This window comes from Telmatherina bonti, assembly GCF_933228915.1.
Source record: "Telmatherina bonti genome assembly, chromosome: 22".
Classification (NCBI taxonomy): Eukaryota; Metazoa; Chordata; class Actinopteri; order Atheriniformes; family Telmatherinidae; genus Telmatherina; species Telmatherina bonti.
The window spans coordinates 21575732-21597166 of record NC_136631.1 but is presented as its reverse complement, the minus strand read 5'-3'; the positions used below and the strand labels follow the sequence as shown (position 1 = coordinate 21597166).

The 21435-nt window shown below is 37.9% G+C and overlaps 1 protein-coding gene across 3 annotated transcripts; it reads left to right on the top strand.

The window, feature by feature from the left end:
• Positions 1-390: 390 nt before the first annotated feature.
• ppp2r5ca (protein phosphatase 2, regulatory subunit B', gamma a) lies at positions 391-16595 on the top strand (the record flags this gene model as incomplete). Of its 3 annotated transcripts, XM_079262515.1 has the most annotated exons (14): positions 391-535; positions 6052-6251; positions 7413-7523; positions 7710-7802; positions 7972-8102; positions 8243-8302; positions 8527-8635; positions 8901-8954; positions 9111-9281; positions 10368-10495; positions 11748-11849; positions 12020-12092; positions 13528-13644; positions 14170-16595. In XM_079262515.1, the coding sequence occupies exons 1-14, from the start codon at positions 442-444 to the stop codon at positions 14302-14304; spliced, it is 1578 nt and encodes a 525-aa protein (XP_079118641.1). In that variant the 5' UTR covers positions 391-441. The 3 variants fall into 3 exon arrangements, with proteins under 3 accessions (XP_079118641.1, XP_079118642.1, XP_079118643.1); XM_079262516.1 differs by lacking the exon at positions 13528-13644; XM_079262517.1 differs by lacking the exon at positions 14170-16595 and having other exon boundaries at positions 13563-13628.
• Between the last annotated feature and the right edge of the window lie 4840 nt (positions 16596-21435).

Here is a 21435-nt window from a genome sequence, read left to right as displayed (position 1 = left end):
GCCAGGGTCTCTCTGAGCGCACTCGGTAAGTTTCCCCCAGCCGCTTATCCTAAGACAGATTATGATGAAACCTCAGCTAATGGCAAAACTGTGCAAAAGATTTAAGTCAACCTGATCTAAGATCTGTTGTAGGGCCTGCCTTACACAGCGCCACCAGAGACCAGTGAGTGGAAAGGAGGAGCTGGACTGCAAATTCCAGTGCATAGCCCACCCCCTTGTTCTTTCTCTCATCCAATCACTCTCCTTTTCTTACAGCAGTCTCTGCCTCTATTGCTCCAGAGAAGTACAAGCTTGGCCAATCAGCCGGCTCCCCCACTGCTTACATCACTAACTAGCCAGTTCCCTCCAGCGGCAGAGAGCTTCATTTTCTGATCTGCTTTTGTGCTAAAATGGAGGCTGGCCTCTCGCCCTGAGTGGATCGCCTTCCTGGTTTAGGTTTAGATGTTGACATGCAGTAAATCTGGAGACAGGATGGTCGTGGACGCACCCAATTCCAATGGGCCTTTTCAGCCGGTGGCTCTTTTACACTTCAGAGGTATGTGAAGACAAATTGTTCCTTCCTGTATTGTCCTGGGGAATTAAGAGCAGAGAGCTATGTGTTGCTGTGCTCCTGTACCCCTCCACTGGTAACTGCCTGGTTAGTCAGCATTCAGCCATCTCAGATAAGATCAATGATTTTTTCTTCTTCTTGTGGTTTAGGAAAGCTCTTTTCTATTTTGTTTGTATGTGAAGGAGAACTGATAGTTGGTTATTTGCCAGGCTTTTGTGCATAGCTGTGAGACACAGGAGCTACATAAAAATCTGGTTTTACTAGCTAGCTGCTCTTTGCCCATCCCCCCGCCAAGCTAGTGATGTCAAAGGAAGTGAGGTCATATCCAAGGGAGGATCTCTTCTCCTTAGTTTTCCATTTAATTTACTGTAAATGTGTTATTCTGTGTTTTAATTTCAGCCTACGAGGGAAAGCTTTACACCAGTCCGGTGTTGTCTGTTGTCTTCATCTTCCTTTTTTTTTTTTTAGCAGTTCTGCTCAGCCCAGCATTTTTCTCACGCTACAGTTCATCTGGGCACAAATTGGTCATAGTGTGTAGGCTGAAGACAGCCACTTGTGCAGAAGCTGCAGCTCCCTACTGCTTTTTTCTTGTCGTACAGCGTGTGAGATGTGCTTTTCTACCTTTCAGCTGTTTTAATCAAAACCAGAAACTCAAGAAGTTGCTCGGCATCTCCAAAGTGTGTATTTGTCAACAATGCTCTGCTGTCAAAATGATCTTGCCATCTTTGTCACCGTAGAGCAATGAAATTTTTTTTTTTTTTTTTTTGTAGGATTACAATGTCAGACTCGCTCTGTGAGCATGTGCACAATGTAGCCAGTCATGTCTGAAAGGCCCAGCTTGTTACCACTGTACTTGGGTGCAGCCCCGCGTTAGATGAAGCCTCGGGCAATTATTGATTACACTCTATTGAGCCATACAGACGACTGCCTTGAATGACAACTCAGCGTTGGGAACAGTCAGACACACTGTCTCACTCTCTTTGTGTGTGTCTCTCTGTTCATATCAAATGTCTTTACATCTCAGCCCCCACAAAAAAAAAGTCTAGTTTAATCAGACATTCTCAGTGTTGTCCTGATGTTCATCTGGAGCCCCGTACTTGTAATCAACCATCCACATGTGTGTTGGTTTAGACAAATAACTTGAATTTACACATAAAACAAGCTCTGTAAGGAGGACATTATGCACTCACTTATATTCTTTTGATAAATGAAGTGCAGACTATCGTGGATCTTGTAGCGTCCTCGTTGCAGTTTGCATGCATGAATGTTTTCTACCATGTTCATGTCATCACAGATAAATATGTAATTTTTTTTCTAAAGTTAAATACCACCCTAAATTTATTTCAGCAGCAGGAATGGACAGGTTCTCGGAATCCTTTTTGTCCTCCTCACTCTTTATTTTGTAAAAACACACTTTTAATACTGAATATTATGCGTAGCACTGTTCTCACAGTGAAAGCTCAAGATTACAGTTAGGAATGTGTCTCAAGTGTGGCAATGATTTACACCTTTATTTAGACAAAACATGGGACTCGAGGACCTGATTCTACAGCATACGTCCTGAATACACAACATGGATCCCAACAGATTTTTTTTTATCAGGCTTGTTGCCAAACTAGTGCTCCAATCTGTGACACGCTGTCTGTCTTTATAGCTAAAAATAGTCATTGATCAATGTTTACATTGATCATTAACATAGTGTCGATAAAGCAGGTTGCCAAACTAGTCTCAGGCCCAGACTAGTAGCTGTTCATTTGACCCATTTAAGGAGAAAAACTAAACACTGTTTCCAGTGTGACTCCACTTATTTATCTTTGTTTTGAACAGGGGCATTAAGATAAATCTCCCTCTGTTCTCCACAAGGCATAATACTTGTGTGTGTGTGTGTGTGTGTGTGTGTGTGTGTGTGTGTGTGTGTGTGTGTGTGTGTGTGTGTGTGTGTGTGTGTGTGTGTTTGCCACTGCGCATGCCTGTTTCCCACCCGAGGCTTTTATGAATTACATTATAGGAGTCACATTGTAGCAAACATCAATTTTGGGATCACAACAGTGGGCCTTTATCTGTTGCACAACAACCCACTGGGTATTTTAGGAGTGCACAGAAACGTTATCACGCACACAGACAGACTTATGTAATAGGAACTACTTAAGGCTGACATGGTCAGAGGTGCAAGGCATTTCACCTCATTCCTGTCCAGCTTCATGTGACTGCAGATTGTCACATACTGTATATTGCATTGAACCTCACACTACAGGGATTTTCAGTCCCTTCAACCAGGTGTCATACAGAAGAATATTCAGAAAACATTGTTTAGATGCTTTTGACCAAATGAAATGAAGATAAATACGTTAGATGAACCCCTGTCCGACCTTTGACTGGCAGCGTGGATGTGAAATGTGTGTAAACATGGCTGATAATGGCAGCTCACACATTTGCCCTCTCCTCTGGAATTCCCAGCCTCCGACTGTCATCAAGATAAATCGGCTAACTTGAAACTGACACTGCAGAAGTGTGCATCTCTGAGCCGGATCCCCTTTATGTCTGAGCAGGGGATCTCTTTTCTTTCCTTGAATATGCCCGTTTGCAGGAATGTCAAGCTCTAAGTCTTACGTGTGTGTGCACGTGCACTCCCTGCTCTAGTCTGTACCCAAGGCTTTGACATTCTTTTTGCACATTGACTAAAATGAGGGCACGAGTGAATAGGTCTGACTGCCTGTTTTGCTCCTTTGTGACTCTCAAGTCGTTTCCTTCTGAGATTAGCTTCTTATTTTAAAAGAAACTGCATGAAAAAATATCCGCAGCTTTTTAGATCAGCTCATTAATGTCCAAATGAAAACAAACTTTAAATATTAAAATAAGATGTTTTTCTTTTTTAAGAGTATTTCTGCCTGGAATCTGTCACGCCGCTGTGGTCAGCAAATCCCATAGCAGTTGGTTATTTATATCCTTTTTTTCATTAGTAAAAATCATAAATCATCATTAGTTTCACAGCCTAATTGTCTTATCTCAGTAACTGTATGTGCCCTGCTCACAGGTTATAGTACAGGAGGGGGAATGAGGTGCTTTATTCTGATATATTCACCATGTCGATATCTGATATGCTTCAGTTCATTCATGTCACCAACATCTCTACGGCGTGGACACGGTGTCTAAACCTCAGCACCCTTCCTGAGTAGTTATTATGTTGGGTAGGAAATGCAGCCTTGTGGCGCGAAAATGATTTGTTCAGGTTTGATAGCAGAAAAGGTGCATGATGCTATATTTAGTGATGATAATGATTAATTGCTTAGTGCAGAATTTTCTTTTATTTTTTTATTTATTTTTTTTTTTAGTTCAAACACTTATTTTAATGATGTCATCAGGAGTTGAACTCAATATAAATGTTAATTTGCTCAGAAGAGCATAGTTTTGTTGCAGAGATGCATTCATGCTCTTTTTGTATTTTTTGCATGCGTTTAGAAACCCATTCCTCAGACTGCGTGTGCTTCTCAGATCAGATACAGAACATGCCTAACCAGCAGAGACACTAATGACAGCATAGATTAGCTAACCAAATTTAGGCCTGTTTAGCTGATTGTATGCAGGGCCTAATGAGAGCATGCTGATCTGACAGACCCCTCATTTATGTCGCATGAAACTGCATCTGTTGGCCCACACCTGTATTTGCTGTAGGAATACGTTGACTGCTTGAATTTGCCACTTTTATTGCAGTTGTATGGAGTTTATAAAGCATCTGGATTACTAACAGCAAAACCTTACATAGTAATAGTGTGCATTGGGACTTCTAGCCAGTTTGTTTACCCCAAATACCAACAGTCTCAATTTAAAGGGCAGGGAAACTATTTGTTTCCTCACTTCAACACACCTGATTCAAATAAAGCAGGTCTCTTCATTTGTTTATTCTCAGGTTTTGGTGAAGCCTGTAATTGAGCCATTATTTTGGCCAGTTGAGCAGAAGCATTGAAACGGCTGAAACCCTGCAGGACTGCAGCCCCTCAACGACCAGAGCGAATGAACCCTGCTTTAGGGACGCCTTTTAAAAAAAAAAAATCAAGATTTTTATACCTTTTCTGAATAAGTTTCAGAGATTTGAAGGTGCCTATTTTCTACAGGCTGCATCATCAACATAACATGCCGTTTGCTAAATGCTGAACCTGCTTTGAGTTTTAGGTTAATTTGCCTGAAAACGCCATCCTGTCACAGATTGTTACCCTTATGTGCACAGGAGTCCGTCATGACGTAGAATGTACATCGATGTTCACGCATTAAAGAGGTGCAGAAGCACAAATTGCAGGTGTTCTTTTTGCTTTGCAAGCGTTTTCATATGTGAATACCAGCTAAGTTTGTTTACATTGCTGATACTAATTTAACCGATACTACTTGATTGAACTAATTTGACTTAAATTTTTTTGCTGGAGCTAAATAAATCTGTCATTTTAAGGCAGCGTCGGACTTGAAAGTAAACTAATGAGTGTCAACTTAAAATGCATTTGTTTTAATTTAGTCTCATTGAAAGTGTACCGAATACTTAAAAATACATCAACTTATTAAGTTTTGTAATTCCCTCTCGCTTTGTTTGGAAGAATATTCTTTTTTTTTTTTTTTTTTTTTTTTTTTTTTTTAACCATCATTTTCTATGTTCCAATTCTGTTAAATGAGCCTCGTTTTGACTGGAATATGATGTAGGTGTATTCCATGTAAAAGACATGTCATATGTCCGTACAGCCTGAAGAAGACAGCCAAAGCAAACAAAAAAAACCCATTGTAGCATAACCTATTAACTCCTAATGGGGCTGCTGGTTTCACCAGGTCAGCTAACACACAGAAAGCCTGGCTATGTTGATCTCGCTTTGCAGTACAAAGCTCCGCTGCGGCAACACCGAGCATCAGACAGAAGGAAGAGGCAACATGAAAGCTAAGTGACATAACTGCATAATTATGGTGTCACTGTGTGTTATTACTGCACCAAATGAGCTGGCTGGAATTTGGAGCTTTGCGAACGGTTGTTTCCTTCATGTGTGAAGGGTTCATTCTGGCAGAGATTTTTGTTTGTTTGTTTTTTGTTTGTTGGCTTGTGCTCATGAAAGTTTAGGTGTGAATGAAGTGGGGAGTCCTCAGATCACAACTGGGAAATATAATTAGCAGCCAGACTTCTTTTTTTAAAAATATATTTTGGCTGTGTTTGTGGAAGAGAAATGGACGGGCTGTAATTGTTCACCTTCTTCCAAAATCATCCTCCTCTTCCTTTTTTTTTTTTTTTTTTTTTTTTTTTTTTCCCTCCCTCCTGAATGTGAAGCAGCACACCTACCCTCCATGACTCATTTACCAGTTTTCATCACCTTTTTTTGTGGCTTCATATTTCTTGCTGTTTTAAACGTCACCCTTGGCCATTCAACCATTCCCTTCTTTCTCCAGGACATCTTTTCATTTATCTTTCAGCTCTCTTGTTCGGCTCCTTTTGATTTGCTCAATTTTTTTTTTTTTTTGTCTGGTTTTCCTAGATGTGCCCCCTGCAGAACAGGAGAAGCTCTTCATCCAGAAGCTGCGCCAGTGTTGTGTTCTTTTCGACTTCCTTTCTGACCCTTTGAGTGACCTGAAATGGAAGGAAGTGAAGCGGGCGGCCCTGAGCGAAATGGTGGAGTACATCACCCACAACAGGAATGTCATCACAGAGCCCATCTACCCAGAGGTGGTGCACATGGTCAGTAAGAGTGGGAGGCAGGTTGTGTCTGCAGTTATGCTGAGAATATGGGTACAATAACTGCAGAACATCATTTATTTGACTTTTTTCTTATCATATTCCAAGAATTATATTCATTTAAACTTTTAATGTGTTTTAAGTGTCTCCGTTTCTTTGAGGATTCAATGTTTTTTATGATTTCTGAGATAAACTATTTCCTTTTAGGTTGATGAGAGATTGTGTGTGTGTCTGCTGTTTTCTAACATTGCATAGCCCAACAAATTTATCACATCATTCATCAATGAAAATAAACATTAGATGCCGCCATGAACTTCAGCAGGTTTGAAAATGGTTTTTTCTTCCTTGAGTGTTCTTAAGAGGAAGTATTGCTTTAAGCTGTTGGGAAGGATAAAATATTCTTCATTCAGGGGAACTTTTTGTCCGGACATGAACCGAATAATGTATTTTACAGCAGCTCAGAGGCTACAGCGGTTTGGACAGCGATTCAGTGGCTAAACGTAAACATTGGGGAATTCAGATGAAACATAATCATCGGAGATGCACTGCGAACCGATTTCATCAAAACACTTAAATGTGCAGCACTACAGAAAATGAAATAGTTGTACCGTAAGGTTCTTCTTAGACTGAACTACAATCTTCTCCTTTTAGCCTGTGGAGTTGGTGCATGGCGTCTTAAACGACGTCTTAGACGGTGTCTTAGACGGTCTGTAATGTGTTGAAGTTCAACACTTTGCAGGACAGTTTATCTACCTTGTAGCTTTTCTTTCCAGACAAGGCTTTTAGTGTTTTAGTAGGCCACCTGCACCGTCCCATGATCCGCCTGGCAGGGAGCAGCAGCCCACAGGGAAGTCAGTTGACACTGTGAGAGACCAGAAACACAAGACACTTAGATTATTGTGGGCCAAACCCTTGGAGGCCAGTTGCAAGGACAAAGTTAACATTAACCTGAAAGGGAAATGACTCAGGTCAAGCGCTTTTGTTTTTTGAGATTTTTGTGAACATTTCTGCTGGTAGAGTCACTTCTGCTTTGTAGTTTTTAAATGGATTATTGAAATAACCCGGAGTCGCTGTTCATTTTGCAACCACAGGAAACCGAAAACAGATGTTAGCTTTAATGTTAAACTGTTCAGCGGAATAAAAGCTTCTTTTCTTGCCTTTCAGTTTGCTGTGAATATGTTCAGGACGTTGCCTCCATCGTCCAACCCCACTGGAGCAGAGTTTGATCCAGAAGAGGATGAGCCGACATTAGAAGCTGCATGGCCTCACCTCCAGGTTGATGTTTTATACATCAGATGTGTGTAACCTACAAAGTGTCAGAGCAGGAATATTATCAGTGATATGTTTTATAATTTGTACTTTGAAGTCTAAATCTCATGTTTGTGTTTGCCTATGTCATATTTTTCTTTTTGTTTGAGTTCCATCCCAACATTGAAACCCTTGTTTCCATTTGTCTTGCAGCTCGTCTATGAATTTTTCCTTAGGTTTTTAGAATCGCCTGACTTCCAGCCGAACATAGCAAAGAAATACATTGATCAGAAATTTGTTATGCAGGTAAGAAAAAAGAAAAAGTACTTTTCACAAACTGTTTGCTCTCAGGATAAACTCTGTGCATAAAAGCTGTTTCAGAAGCTGATTTGTGGATAATGAAAATCATAGAAATGACAGTTATGGCGCGATTCAGCAGCAATTGTGACAAAATTTCACTTTTCATGCGTTGCAGCTCCTAGAACTATTTGACAGCGAAGATCCCAGAGAGAGAGACTTCCTGAAAACAACTCTCCACAGGATCTATGGAAAGTTTCTGGGGCTGAGAGCGTACATCAGAAAACAGATCAATAACATTTTCTATAGGTCAGTGCTGCTGCCTGCTCTGATAAACTCGCATACCAAGAAAAACAGTCAGTATATTGCACGAATCCCTTGTAGTGACGTGTTTGTTTATTGGCACTAAGCAGGTCTGTGGCTGTTTTTTTTTTTTGTTTTTTTTACAGGTTTATCTATGAGACTGAGCACCATAATGGTATAGCTGAACTACTGGAAATACTTGGAAGGTAAGACATCCAACTCATTTAGCAAATGCTTGTTGAGTGGAGCTTTCATGCTCTTGTATTATTTATTTTGTACCATCATCATGAATATCAATTACTTTAGTTTCTTAATTTTACTTTGAAAAGTTTCCTAAATATGAGGAATTCTACTGTTTTCATAGATATAATCATGTCACTTTTTTCCCTCTGCTTTTTTTTTTTACACATTTTGATGTTTATGTTTTAAGCATAATCAACGGCTTTGCCTTACCACTAAAAGAGGAGCACAAGATTTTCCTGTTGAAGGTTTTATTGCCTCTGCACAAAGTCAAATCACTCAGTGTCTACCATCCACAGGTATGTTTTTGAACTCCCAAATTAAACACAAGAACTATAATTCATTCAAAAATGTATTTTGAATTTTTAAATTTTTCTTGTTTAAACTTGCATCAAGTGACACTCCTTACTTTTACTTTACGCGTTGTCAGAAACAGTAAAGCATTCCAGTCAGCTTTTCCTTCGGGCATTTTGTGTCCCCCGCAGGGCTGACTTTAAGTTTAGTTGTGTATAAGTGAAAATAAGCTTCCAGCTCAGTGATTTTTGGTTGTTTTTTGTGTTCCAGCTGGCCTACTGTGTTGTGCAGTTTTTGGAAAAAGACAGCACTCTAACCGAGCCGGTATGTCATGAAAACTACACATAGACTGTTGCTATGTATTTCAACATCAGGAGTTTATTTTGTTTATTAACTGAAACTTCCTCCCCTCAAAAAGCTGCTTTTGCTGTTGATTTTTATTGATAATTTACGTTATTTCTTCCCCCATCATCTCTGTAGGTGGTAATGGCTCTTCTAAAGTACTGGCCAAAGACTCACAGTCCCAAGGAGGTGATGTTCCTCAATGAGCTGGAGGAGATCTTGGACGTCATAGAGCCCTCTGAGTTTGTTAAAGTGCAGGAGCCTCTCTTCAGACAGCTGGCTAAATGTGTGTCCAGCCCACACTTTCAGGTACCGATTGATCACAGTCTAATCTCATTTTCTATAACACAGAATAACCAGAAGCTCATTGGACGTGTCGTCAGTCAGTCTGTGAAGTGAATTTTGGTTTAAGTTTGAACTGAATAAGTGAACTGAAGAGAGTTTCACTCCGTTTATACAGAAGCATGGAGAGTTTGACCAAGTGGAGCCCATACTCGTCTTCATGGTAAATGAGAATTTACCGAAGCGGCATCCAAATACAGATTGCTAAAAAAAAAAATTCCAGTCAAAGTTTGTAGAATGTGTTCAGAAAGAAAACTGGATGCAGAGATTTGCATGTTTGACCCAGGAAATCAGCAGCTGAGCGCTTCACAGTACTGAGCAGCTGCCATCACAGTGTAGCTAACCGAACATGATTCATATCATCAGAGTTTTAAGCTGCAACCCCTTAGTCATGGTTTGCAACTGTTTTTCGGAGATGATGAGACATACACATGCAAGGTTTTTGGGGTTTTTTCTTTTCTTCACCTCTTTGTGTGTGTGTTACTGTTTGTTCTGCCTCATCTGTAAGTTCAGTAAACACACACTGTCCCTCTTACTGAGATTTTAAACTATTTTTATTCAAGCAAATGAACAATCATACTATAACATGGCAGTTCTGAATTATCATGAAGATGGGCAGAATCAGCAGGGATGATCCAAGGTTTCCTCCACCTGACATGAAACACTCCAACGGTTTAACAGATAAATTTGTTGCAACTCTGTGTTACGTCTTCTGCTCTCGCTGTGACCCAACATTTGCAAGAACTCGACCCCAAATTTAGACAAAATCTGCCAAAACTGATTTTGTCATGGAAAAATAAATCCAAAAGAGTTGGATTAACGTTGATGTAAACTTTGTTTCCATCTATGCTGGTGCTGCTATTTAAAAAAAAAAAAAAAAACTAAGAATACAACTTTGAAAAGTTAATCTAATCCCTTTTGTTTCCTCTCCCAGTAACAAAACTGGACCAAGTGTTGATTATTTTCCTTGATATTAACATTCTAAATGATTGAATTGTGACTCTTTCAACTATGATCACATGCCTGACTAACGGTACCCTTTTTATGTTCCAGGTAGCAGAGAGAGCTCTGTACTACTGGAACAACGAATACATCATGAGTCTCATCAGCGACAACGCAGCAAAGATTCTGCCCATCATGTTTCCCGCGCTGTACCGCAACTCAAAGACGCACTGGAACAAGTAAGCTGCTCATGTTTGGGATGTCCACATAAGCTTTAGTCATGTTTGAAAAGGGTCTTTGTACTTTACATTGCTCATCACACACTGCCTGACAAACAGAGGACACAGTGTTCTCAGCAGAATGTACATGTTTGAGTTCCGTCACAGAATATCCTATCTAGTAAAGCAGCAGACTTTCACCTGAAGTTTGTTGGTAAACGCTGTTTATAATCACACTTCATGATTTTTTTTTAAAAAAAGAAATAATAATAAATCATCACTGACTGTGGAAACTTCACACTGGACTTCCAGCAACATGGATTCTGTGCCTCCAGACTCTGGAACCTCAATACCAAATGAAATGCAAAATTAGCTTCCATCTGACAAACAGTCCAGTCCTTTTTCTCCTTAGCCCAGGTGAGATGCTTCTCATTGTCTCTGGTTCAGGAGTGGCTTGACACGAGGAATGTGACATTTGTAGTCCATGTCTAGGATTAGTCTGTGCGTAGCGGCTCTTGATGCGCTGAGTCCAGCTTCAGTCCACTCCTTGTGAAGCTCCCCAAATTCTTGAATGGATGTTGCTTGACAATCCTCTCAAGGCTGCGGTTCCACCTTTTGCTGGTGCACCTTTTCCTTCCACTCAACTTTCCATTAATATGCTTGGACCCAGCACTCTGAACAACCAGCTTCTTTAGAAATGACCTTTTATGTCTTTCCCTCCTTGTGGAGGGTCAATGATCGTCTTCTGGACATCTGTCAAGTCAGCAGTCTTCCCCATGATAGTGTAGTCATCTGACCTTTTAAAGGTTTAGGATACCTTTGCAGGTATTTTGAGTTAATTAGTTGATTAGGATGTGACACCATGGCTAAGATTGAAGTTTTTCACAATATTCTAATTTTCTGGGACACTGCATTTTGGGTTTTCTTAATCATGAAATGAGTGACAAAAAATATTGCACCTTTTCATAATATTCTAATTTTCTGAGATGTCCCTGTATATGGCCAATGCCAAGGGCCACCTCTGATTTAACCATTTTTGATTATACAAGTATCAGGCATATTACTGTAATTTCTGGCCCATCTCTGGATTTTACATTAAATGTGTTGCTCTGGGGCAACATTGACCTTTAAAATATATATATATATATATATATATATATATATATATAAATATTTTCTTTTTTTTTTTTTTTTTTTTTTTTTTTTTTTTTTTTTTGCTTGCTTTCGTAATGATTTGACTCTGACCACATTTTGGACCTGTGTGTGTTCACAGAACCATCCATGGCCTCATCTACAACGCTCTGAAGCTTTTCATGGAGATGAATCAAAAGCTCTTTGATGATTGCACCCAGCAGTTCAGGGCTGAGAAAAACAAGTATGCAACAAAGTCTTTTCTCTCTCTCTTTTTTTTTCCCTCTCAAATGTCTAAGTGCAGCTTAATTGCAATTAGTCTCCACACTGCAGCTGGATTGTTGTGTTGAATGTCAGTGTAATCAGTGGGGTGGAACAGATGAGTGACAGGCCTTGTGGTATTTCGTTAAACAGAGAAAAGGCAAAGTCGAAAGAACGTGAAGAGGCTTGGATTAAGATTGAGAACCTCGCCAAATCCAACCCACAGGTGAGCAATCTCTGCAATCATTTACCTAAATGGCCTTTTCCCTTTGTGCTTGTGTGTACACTGAATGTAAACCACAAGTCAGATCTAACTCTTAACACAAAGTCCAAATAACAAGGAGTCATTAGGCTACCGACTGTGAATTTGTGGGCAACTTTGCATGATGTTTTCATCGTAAGTTTAATAAAAGACAATAACGAGAATTGGGGGGAAAAAAATGTCCATGAACTGAATTTGGTGCTGGAAACTAATAGAAATGAAAAGGACACATTTACTTCATTACAGTTCAAAAGAAAATGCATAAATAAAGACAAATAGACATGGAGGTCATAAACTTTTAATCCTGAAGCAGTCCCGTTGTCAGTTTGAGAGGTTTTTGCTGTGTGACAGAAGATCAAGCAAAAATTAGTATATTCTGATGTTCAGATGCTCCACGTTACGTGGAACTGTTCATGTATCTACCGCTTGGATTTGGAAACTCTTGTTTTGTGTTAGTCAGTTGTCCTTACTGTTTTCCGTCCATCTTATGTCAATGTTTGCTTTGAATAATTTTTATCAAACTCAGTTTTGCTGTGGTAACTGGCTGATTCTGTATTTCCAGAAGAGATCAATTATATTCATATTGACAGATTAATTTAATATTCCTTCCCGTTTTCTCAAACTATTTTTCAGTTGCACAATATTGCTAAACTTTCTAGTTGCTAAGTAAAATTGTGATTTCATGAATGTGAAAATTGATGCCAATAAGGCTAAGCTACAGGTAACAAACTCCAGGTAAGGTGTTCTTTGCCCTCTTTTTAAGGGCAGTGAATCTCTGAACTAAGACCGATTTGCCATTGGAGGGCATAACGGGGGCTAATACCACCTGCAACACAGCCCTCAGGGTCATAGGGCTCCTCAGACTCCTCTGTCACAGTATGGTGGAAACTCTGAGGCGCTTACACCATTATTCCAGAAGTAATTCATTCTGATTGAGGTGCATTTGATCAGTCTGATCTGTCTCAGATGTTTAAATGAGGCATTTTCATTCATATGATCAGCTGTCATACACCTGAATACTGCTTGTATTTTCATCCAGCTGCCATCCAGAATGTATAAAAAGCTTAAACATTTCCACAGAGATTAGTGTTACACAGCTAATGGAGAAGATTTGCTTTGGAGTTGTTGTGACCTCCTGAAACCTCCTTGTACAGTCATGTGTCACATAAGGCCAGTCAACTGTAAATATGAGAAACTAGCAATGAAAATGTTCAAACCACTGAGACTATTTCCTCTCAGCCGTTGTAAAATAAACTGTAGACCTTTTTTTTTTTTTTTTAATTTATAATTATTATTATTATTATTATTACAACCACTTTGCATGCGACTGAAAATCTTTTCTCCATTCCTTTTTGTTTTTGTTTTTGTTTTATTTTGTTTCCCTTTCCTCTCAACATAGTTCTATATACATGTTGATTCCTCTGACCTCAATAGTCCTGTAGCAATGGAGACGGATGTCCCTTTGATAGAAGATGTTCAGAGGTTAAAAAAGACAGTTGAGGAGGGTGCAACTCAGGTAAACCTGACTTTCTCTCTGTCTCTTTCCTCTTGTAATGGCTTCATGCACTGATTGGTCGATGAGCTTGCAAAATCTCCCAACAAAGCTTCCAGCATCTAAGTAAATGCATTCCTTATGTAGTTTATTAAAAAATAAGCTTTGCTGTTGCTTTTGTTCTTTTGCTGCTGTTTTAATCAACTTGTCATAAAAACACAGGAACTAACCAGATCGTGGACTAAACATTGGAGTCAAGCTTTACGCTGAACTGCTTCCTTATGCATGTGTGTTTTGTAAAGTGTCAACTAGCATGTGAATAAACATGTAATCATGAAGTAAATATCTAGTGAGTGAACCACAGACTTGGTAATAACAGCTCCGCTAAGCTGAAGATGCCTTTTTGCTATATTTTGGTTTGTCATGACTGCCTCAACTTGTGCTTGTTTTTTTTTTTATCCAGATTAATTGAAAGGACACGATCAGATCGTGGAACTTATGAAATGACTGAAGATTATATGACAGACTTTGCTTTGTCCATCTCTACAGTTGCAGCATGAACAGCGAAAAGAGCGGCCCATGGTGCGACGCAAGTCTGAGTTGCCTCAGGATATCTACACCACAAAAGCCTTGGAGTCCCACCGCAGAGCTGAAGAAATGTTGACCACCCACGATGGACTCTAGGTCCCTTCAAAAGCCCCTTCTACCCTCGACAGCCATGGACATCTTCGCCCGGGTGCCAGACTTACACTGGCGAACTGTGCTGGGCTTTCCATCCCTCTTCCCACCATCAGTTTTCCTTGAAATCTTTAGTTCCAGTTCATTCCTTCTGCCTCGGTGCAGAGACCCCTGTACCCACCTCCTTCAGTTTTCTGCTTTTCTCAGGTTTTCTTTTCTTTATTTAATGACAAGTGGGGGTGTATTTGTGTGACTATTAGCCCGTGTTGGCAGACAATGTAGTTTTTGTTGCCCTCCATGTTGTTTCAGCTCCTCTTCTCCTTCCATCACTCCATGCGCTCACTGTAGTTGTAGAACCTGGAAGTACAGACGGCACAACACGGGTTCTTATTTCCTGCATTCAAGCCTCTTCACAACGGATCAGACACGAACAAGGAACTGCTTGACTCTGTAAGCATCGTCTCTTGGTCCCGTCTCGGTTTTCTTCTCTTTTAAAGGGAACAAAAACGGACCCTATTATTCAGAGGAAAGACAGGACTTTCATGCCATTCTTTTTTCTTTCTTTTTTTTTTCAAATTTGTTATTGCTCTAACAGACATCTTGTCCGTGCCAAGACTGTTGTGTTCTTTATGTTTGATTAATGATTTTTTTTTCTGTCACTCTTAACAAGGACACCTGCCTTTTGTTTCTAGTCACCGTTATTTGAATTTATTTTCCTATTTCCCAGCACACTTAAGACCAAACTGGGCTCTGTCCTTAGCCTTGCAACGTCCAGGAAAGATGGCAAGGAAAGGGAAAGTTGTCCTTTTGGACGCCTTTACTTTCCATTTTTATTGTTTTTGTGCCATATAATGCTCTTTTATATGCTTGCTTCCTTATGTTCACTGGCAATATTTGAAAAGCTGACCATAGCAATGCCTAGACGGTTTAAACAATAGTACTTGCTGAGGTTAATAGTTTACAGTGACCCTGAATTAAAGAACTTGTCTTTTTGCTACCTGTGTTATTGTAGCGTTAATCAGAACTGCCTACTGAACAGAAAGATTGAAATGAAGATGGATGAATCTATGATGCTTCTACCCTGCTAGAATAAAACAGAAAAACTCTTTACAGTTAAGTTTGTGCTTTTGCTGATTTAGAGCAGATTTAGTCATGTTTGAGTATGAAGATGTATTGGTGATCTGAATTAACATTCCCTCCAAGCATTTAATGAGGAATTACATCAGTTTATAAGAGCAGCAGACATTCAGACTCATTAAATTTGTCACATTATTTGAGCTACTTTAACTCAACATGTTGAGGTGTAGCATGTTTGTGCAACTATAATCCTTATTTTATTTAAAGTTTATGGTTTTTAATTGGATGTTTCTCAGCTGGGATAATTTCTAAGTTTAGAAACTTTCCGCAGTCTGTACCATTGTTTAAACAGAGGAGCTTTGCTAATATAATGTGTTGTATTTCTTTGTATTGTCTCTGGGGGGTAAGTAGTGTGGATGTCACAGCTTGGCTTTTTCTTTTCTCTGGATTTTTTTTCTTTTTTTTTTTTTCTTTTTGTTTGTTTTTTTGTTTTCATTTGGCTGTTCAAAAATTCCAGCACATAAGCTGACTGGTATGTAACAGCCAAAAAAAAAAATAAAAAAACCCGGGAAAAAAAAAAAAAAAAAAGCCAGATGCTGAAAATAAACTGACATTGTGACTTGGCTTGTTACCTGTATTAATACTGTATTTGCTTGAATGCAAAAGATGTAAATTAAGATTACCATGTTAAACATGTACCTTTTACCCTGGAGGAATGCCATTCACCAAACTGATTTCTGTTGTTGCAGTCATAAAACTGTCCTGCTTGCTGGGAGAGATGTGGTATTTAATTTTATAAGTCTGATATATTGAAGGTTTCTTTTTAGTGCTGAAAAAAACAAGTTCTCCACAATAACAAAAGATTATTTAGAAATTATTTGGTGGCTTGTTCTCTTTCTGCAGGTCTTTTGATTTTAACACATTATTTCCAAAACATGTTAACTTAAAGTGTCCTTTTGTATGTGACCTGTACTATATGATTCATTTAATATTGTATATATGATTTACCTTGTTTCATGTAGTGTTATATATCTAGATTATTTTGTACAAATTGTCCTTCTGTACAGAATAAAACATCAATAGCAAGTGAAAGAAGTCAGTCTGGCACATACTGTCTTATTTTCCTGTGTTGGCTGTACTTATGAGAGTTTAGAATATGATTTTATTTTTATTCAAATCTGCAAAGTTTCTTCCCCTCTCTTATTAAATGACAACTGTTTATGCTCATTGTGTGCTCCTATCACTGTTATAGTGATGTAAACCTATATCAAATGAATAAAGAAATAATTTGAATATATATTTTCAATCACGCATCCATTTTGGTTTTACTTAACTGAGAGGGAACAAATACTAATGGTCATCCAATGTACATATTTCTCCTAACATAGTTTGAAGGCAACCTGTCCTATTTATCATATCAAACTTGTCATTTTAATGATTTTAATATCTACAACTGATCCACCGGTTCGTACGTGCACCATCCAAAAAAAAGAAAAAAAACCTCCATTGTATATTCATATGAGCTGTGCTTTATTTAACTCGGCACAAAGATTTATCTATGTGTGTGTGTGTGTGTGTGTGTGTGTGTGTGTGTGTGTATATATATATATATATATATATATATGTATATATATATATATATATATATATATATATATAGTGTATATATATATATAGTGTATATACAGTACTATTCACAAAAGTTATGGATAGTTGTATGACAATGGACTATGACCTGCAGGTGAACCTAATTTGACTTTCTCTAAGCTATTGAATTGACAAATTTTAATTTGTTTGATTAAAACCTGCATTGAATGAATACCTGCCTTTTAAAAATGATTTTTTCCCCCACTATTCACCTCATGACAAAACACCAACATTATGTTGTATTGTTGTGGTGAATCCACCACTGCAGCTAACTTTTGTTTCAGTAAATAGTTTGAGATGAAGAAATTATCACTGCCTGACTGAACTTAACATCAGTGTAGCCTGAACTTTTACATTTTCCCTAAATTCCATGTGAAAAATAAATGTCTTTTTAAGTAGAGTCTATCCATCTTACATTAATATGATTTAACATAATGTCGATGTCCAAGTTGCTGTTAATGTGTAAACCTTTAGCAGTAAGTGGTTATGGACACAAGGGGGTGACATGTACTTGATAATAGATACAAAATCCACAGCAAAGCAACTGCAGCACCATTTGAAGAAGGTGTGAGTGTAAAATTGTTTTATATTTGCTCTTCACAAGCCAGTGTCTGCATTAACAGCTGTTGTGTGAATGTAATGACCAAAAACAAATACTCTCCTGTAAGTAATCAGTCCATCACTTTTACTGCAATGAAAATGTAACATGCTTTCCAGCCAACTGTGACACAAAGCTATCTTTTATGATTACCAAAAATTGTTTGCCACTGTTCAGATGTTTGCTGTTTTGGGGAAACATCTGTATCTAAAAGCATCCATTCCAATCAACGTCCCTCCAATCAGGAGCTGCTATACTGTAGTATGATGTGAAATGAGGAATAAATCCAGTATTAATCACCTATTAACACCTTCCTCCTCTTGTGATTTACAGTGATTTAGTGGTTTATCTCAGACAGTTCTGTTAGAACCACTCAAGCTTGACAGAGAAGCAAGCAAGTCCTTATTGCACAAATATTCTTCATAGGCTTTAAAAAAAAAAAAAAATCAATTATTGACATGATACAATTCCACGTAATTCTTTTGCATGGAGCTCATTGCATTTGAGAGACTAAAATGTTTAAGTTCAAATCTTCTCAAGCTGAAATAAAAAAAAAAAAAAAAAAAAGTCATTTTATTATAACTACACGTGGTTTATGGATTACTTCCTGTTTCAGTGATGAGACTGCATTCATTTTGATCTTTTTACCCTTGTAGTCCTGCGACAGTTGGCAGTGGTAGCTTATCTCCACGTGCAGAAAGAATATTAAATCTTGGCGTTTCAAAAGGTGAAGGTGCAGTCACAACGGATTGGGGGAAAGACCACTTGTTAACAATTCCATTTACCCTTGAGAACAGGATGATTTCCGGGAAACCAGAGAATTCGTATTTTCCAGACAAAGTTGTCTTGCCTTTTTCTGAACTGACTGTGTGAAAAGAAAAAGCCAGTGATGTCCAATGATGTGAACTCCTTCCTACTTCATTAAATTGAAGTAAGAACATTAGAGAGCAATTATTACGGCTATTACATAGTAATTTAGCATTAATATATTACTTTCTTTCAATATATGACTACTATTATTTGCCCAGAGTGCAATGCTGCATTCTGGGCACTGTCTCAGTAATCCATAAATTTACTTCCCTGTTAAAAACCTGTTCCATTAAAAATCAGTTCAGTTTCATCTGTACATCACTAATTAAAAAATAATAAACTTTCTAATCATTTAAGATTAAGATCATTTAAGATTTTCTGTCTGTTTTGCTGAAACCTTTCATATGTGCCAATTACAACAACTGATTTCTGTATTAATTTTTGTAAGTCAGTTGAACTCTGAGGGTGAATGATACGGCTGTCCATCAGTTGTTCCAGCATCTTCATATACAGATACAGACAGAGACATCCAGTCATACAAATCATATTCAAAATTTTCTGTGATACCACTTGTCTTACAGGTGGCATTATGGTCATCCTTTTAGATGACAAGTAGACTTGAATAATTCTAACAGTGTATCCCAACAGACTATGACAGAACCAACCATCTGCCAGACTACAGCTCAGGCTGACCTTGTAATTCACTATATTTTTTTATTCTATTTTAAATGTTGTAGGAATACAGTCCAAATGAACAGAAGATTTGCCATTATTTAAGATATTTCTCTTGACATTAAATATATGAGGAGTTGCATTTGCATGGATTTAACAAATTAAGAAAAACAAAAACACTTTCCAGGCAAAGTCATTTTGCCGCATAGATTTACCTTAAAACTAGTGCCCAATAACTTATTCTTTGGCCCAACACCAAAAGGAATACATTTATATTATATGTGGTGTCTTAAATATGAAAAGATGTATAAAGTATGTATAAAGTTAACGTTTATAATATTTAGCTGGATAAGAAGTGAGTCTACAAGGGAAATGCAGTTTGCAGCTTAGTAGACAAACAACCCTTATGATAAAAAATATAAATATAAATGTAACCCGCAATTTTGGGTAAAAAACTGGCGCAATGTGTAGGCTTGTAAGTTGTTATGTAATAAAATAAATATGATATATTATATCATAGCAGCCTATTGTTGTATATAATCCTACTTTGAGCCCTGCGGAAACTGCAGGAAATTGAAGATTTATGTTAACCAGTGGGATTACAATTATATCCAGATTATACACAGTCAAAAGCTTAAATATGAGAAAATAAATCATCATCCATAAACATATTACTGCTAAAGAGAAATAAATAATGTTTAGTGTTTGGCTCTTCTCCAGCCTACAGGGAAGCCACCAATCAGCTTTAAGCAAAAAGCTTTAGTGGACTGTATCACAAGGTAATGAAAGATGATTGATATAATTTATGCTCATTTTTCACCATGTCGGCAGTTACCTGTGGGAAATTTAGTACCAAACTGTCAAAGTTTCATTACTACTGGATTTCAACATCTAACACGTACAGGAAGCAAAATGACTGACTCTGCTTCCAATATGCAATAATGTATCAAGTTCCCTCAAATGTCAGTGTCTTTAAGCAGTTATATACTGTAATAAACACTCCCTACACTCCATGGATATGTCTCAATTAGCTTTTATTGTTCATATATGCTTCCATACAACATAACTGCTGGAACTTTGTGTCATGTTCCTATTTTTTTACCACTAGTGTCCACAGAATAAAGGCTCTGTTTAAGGTAAAAGTTAAGAAATATTTCTGAGGAAAATTATGTTATAAAACACATAGTTTTTGTAACAGAAACACAAATGGTGAACACATATACAAAAGAAAAAGAAAAAAAACTACTTTTGATATGTTATTCATGAAGCTAATAAAGGTGATTTTTTTTTTTTTTTTTTTTTTAGCTGTAATAGATTTAGTTGCAACTAATGATTCTTCTAATTGTAACTTCATCTATTTAATCACTTAAATATTTGCTTGTAATTCTGAAATAACATTCATACTTAACTTTACTCCTCTAGTTCAGCCAATTTTTTATTGACTAATAAATTAGAATAAAAATGTGTATAAAAATGAAGTGGAAAAAAATTACACTTCATGCACACAAATGCAAGAAGTGATTTAAAAGGAGTGGATCATATGTAAGGGAAACAAAAAAAACAAAAGAAAAAAATTAGAAGAAATATTAGAACATCACTTTATATATTCATTGCTTATAGTGTGCATGTGTGGAGGAAAAAAAAGGCAAAATCAAAATTATTTGTTTTCTGAACCAGATCAGAAACCAGCTTGCTCTCCCAAGTCTCTCAGCATTTCCTTGGATAGCTATTCACAGCGTACGGTTGCCAAGCTGTCCTCACCTGCCCTATCTTACCTACGAATGGCTCTGAGCCAAGACTGTCAGACTGCTGGAAAGAAAACCTGCCACCATCTGGAAACCCAGGGGCTTCCAGAAGCAGCCACAGCACAACTCATACAAAAATGTTACATTTCCTTATTGTCATCTTCTTACATAAATTAAAGCAATGGGAATTTCCACATTAAAGGGATTTACTTTCATGACCTAATTTTCCTGAGAAAAGCTACAAAACATACATAAAACTTTGTAGTGATATATATGTACACACACACACACACACTGCTGCACGGACTACACTGATGCACAGACCTCAGCTAATAATTGAGCAACTTTGACATAATATTCCGCACCTTTCTTGCCACTCTATTTAATTAAAAAGAGTATATCAACAATTTTACTGACTTTTCCTGCTGATATTAGAGACTTTGGAGCTGTGTTAGTGGATGTTGAGGTGCATAAGGCGCACAGGTCGCCAACTTTCAATTGCTACAGACCTCCAAAATTTCATGTGGTCTTCAGATTAGCTCCACATCAGCCCCTTGACAGCTTGTGGTTTTGTTTCCATGACTGAGC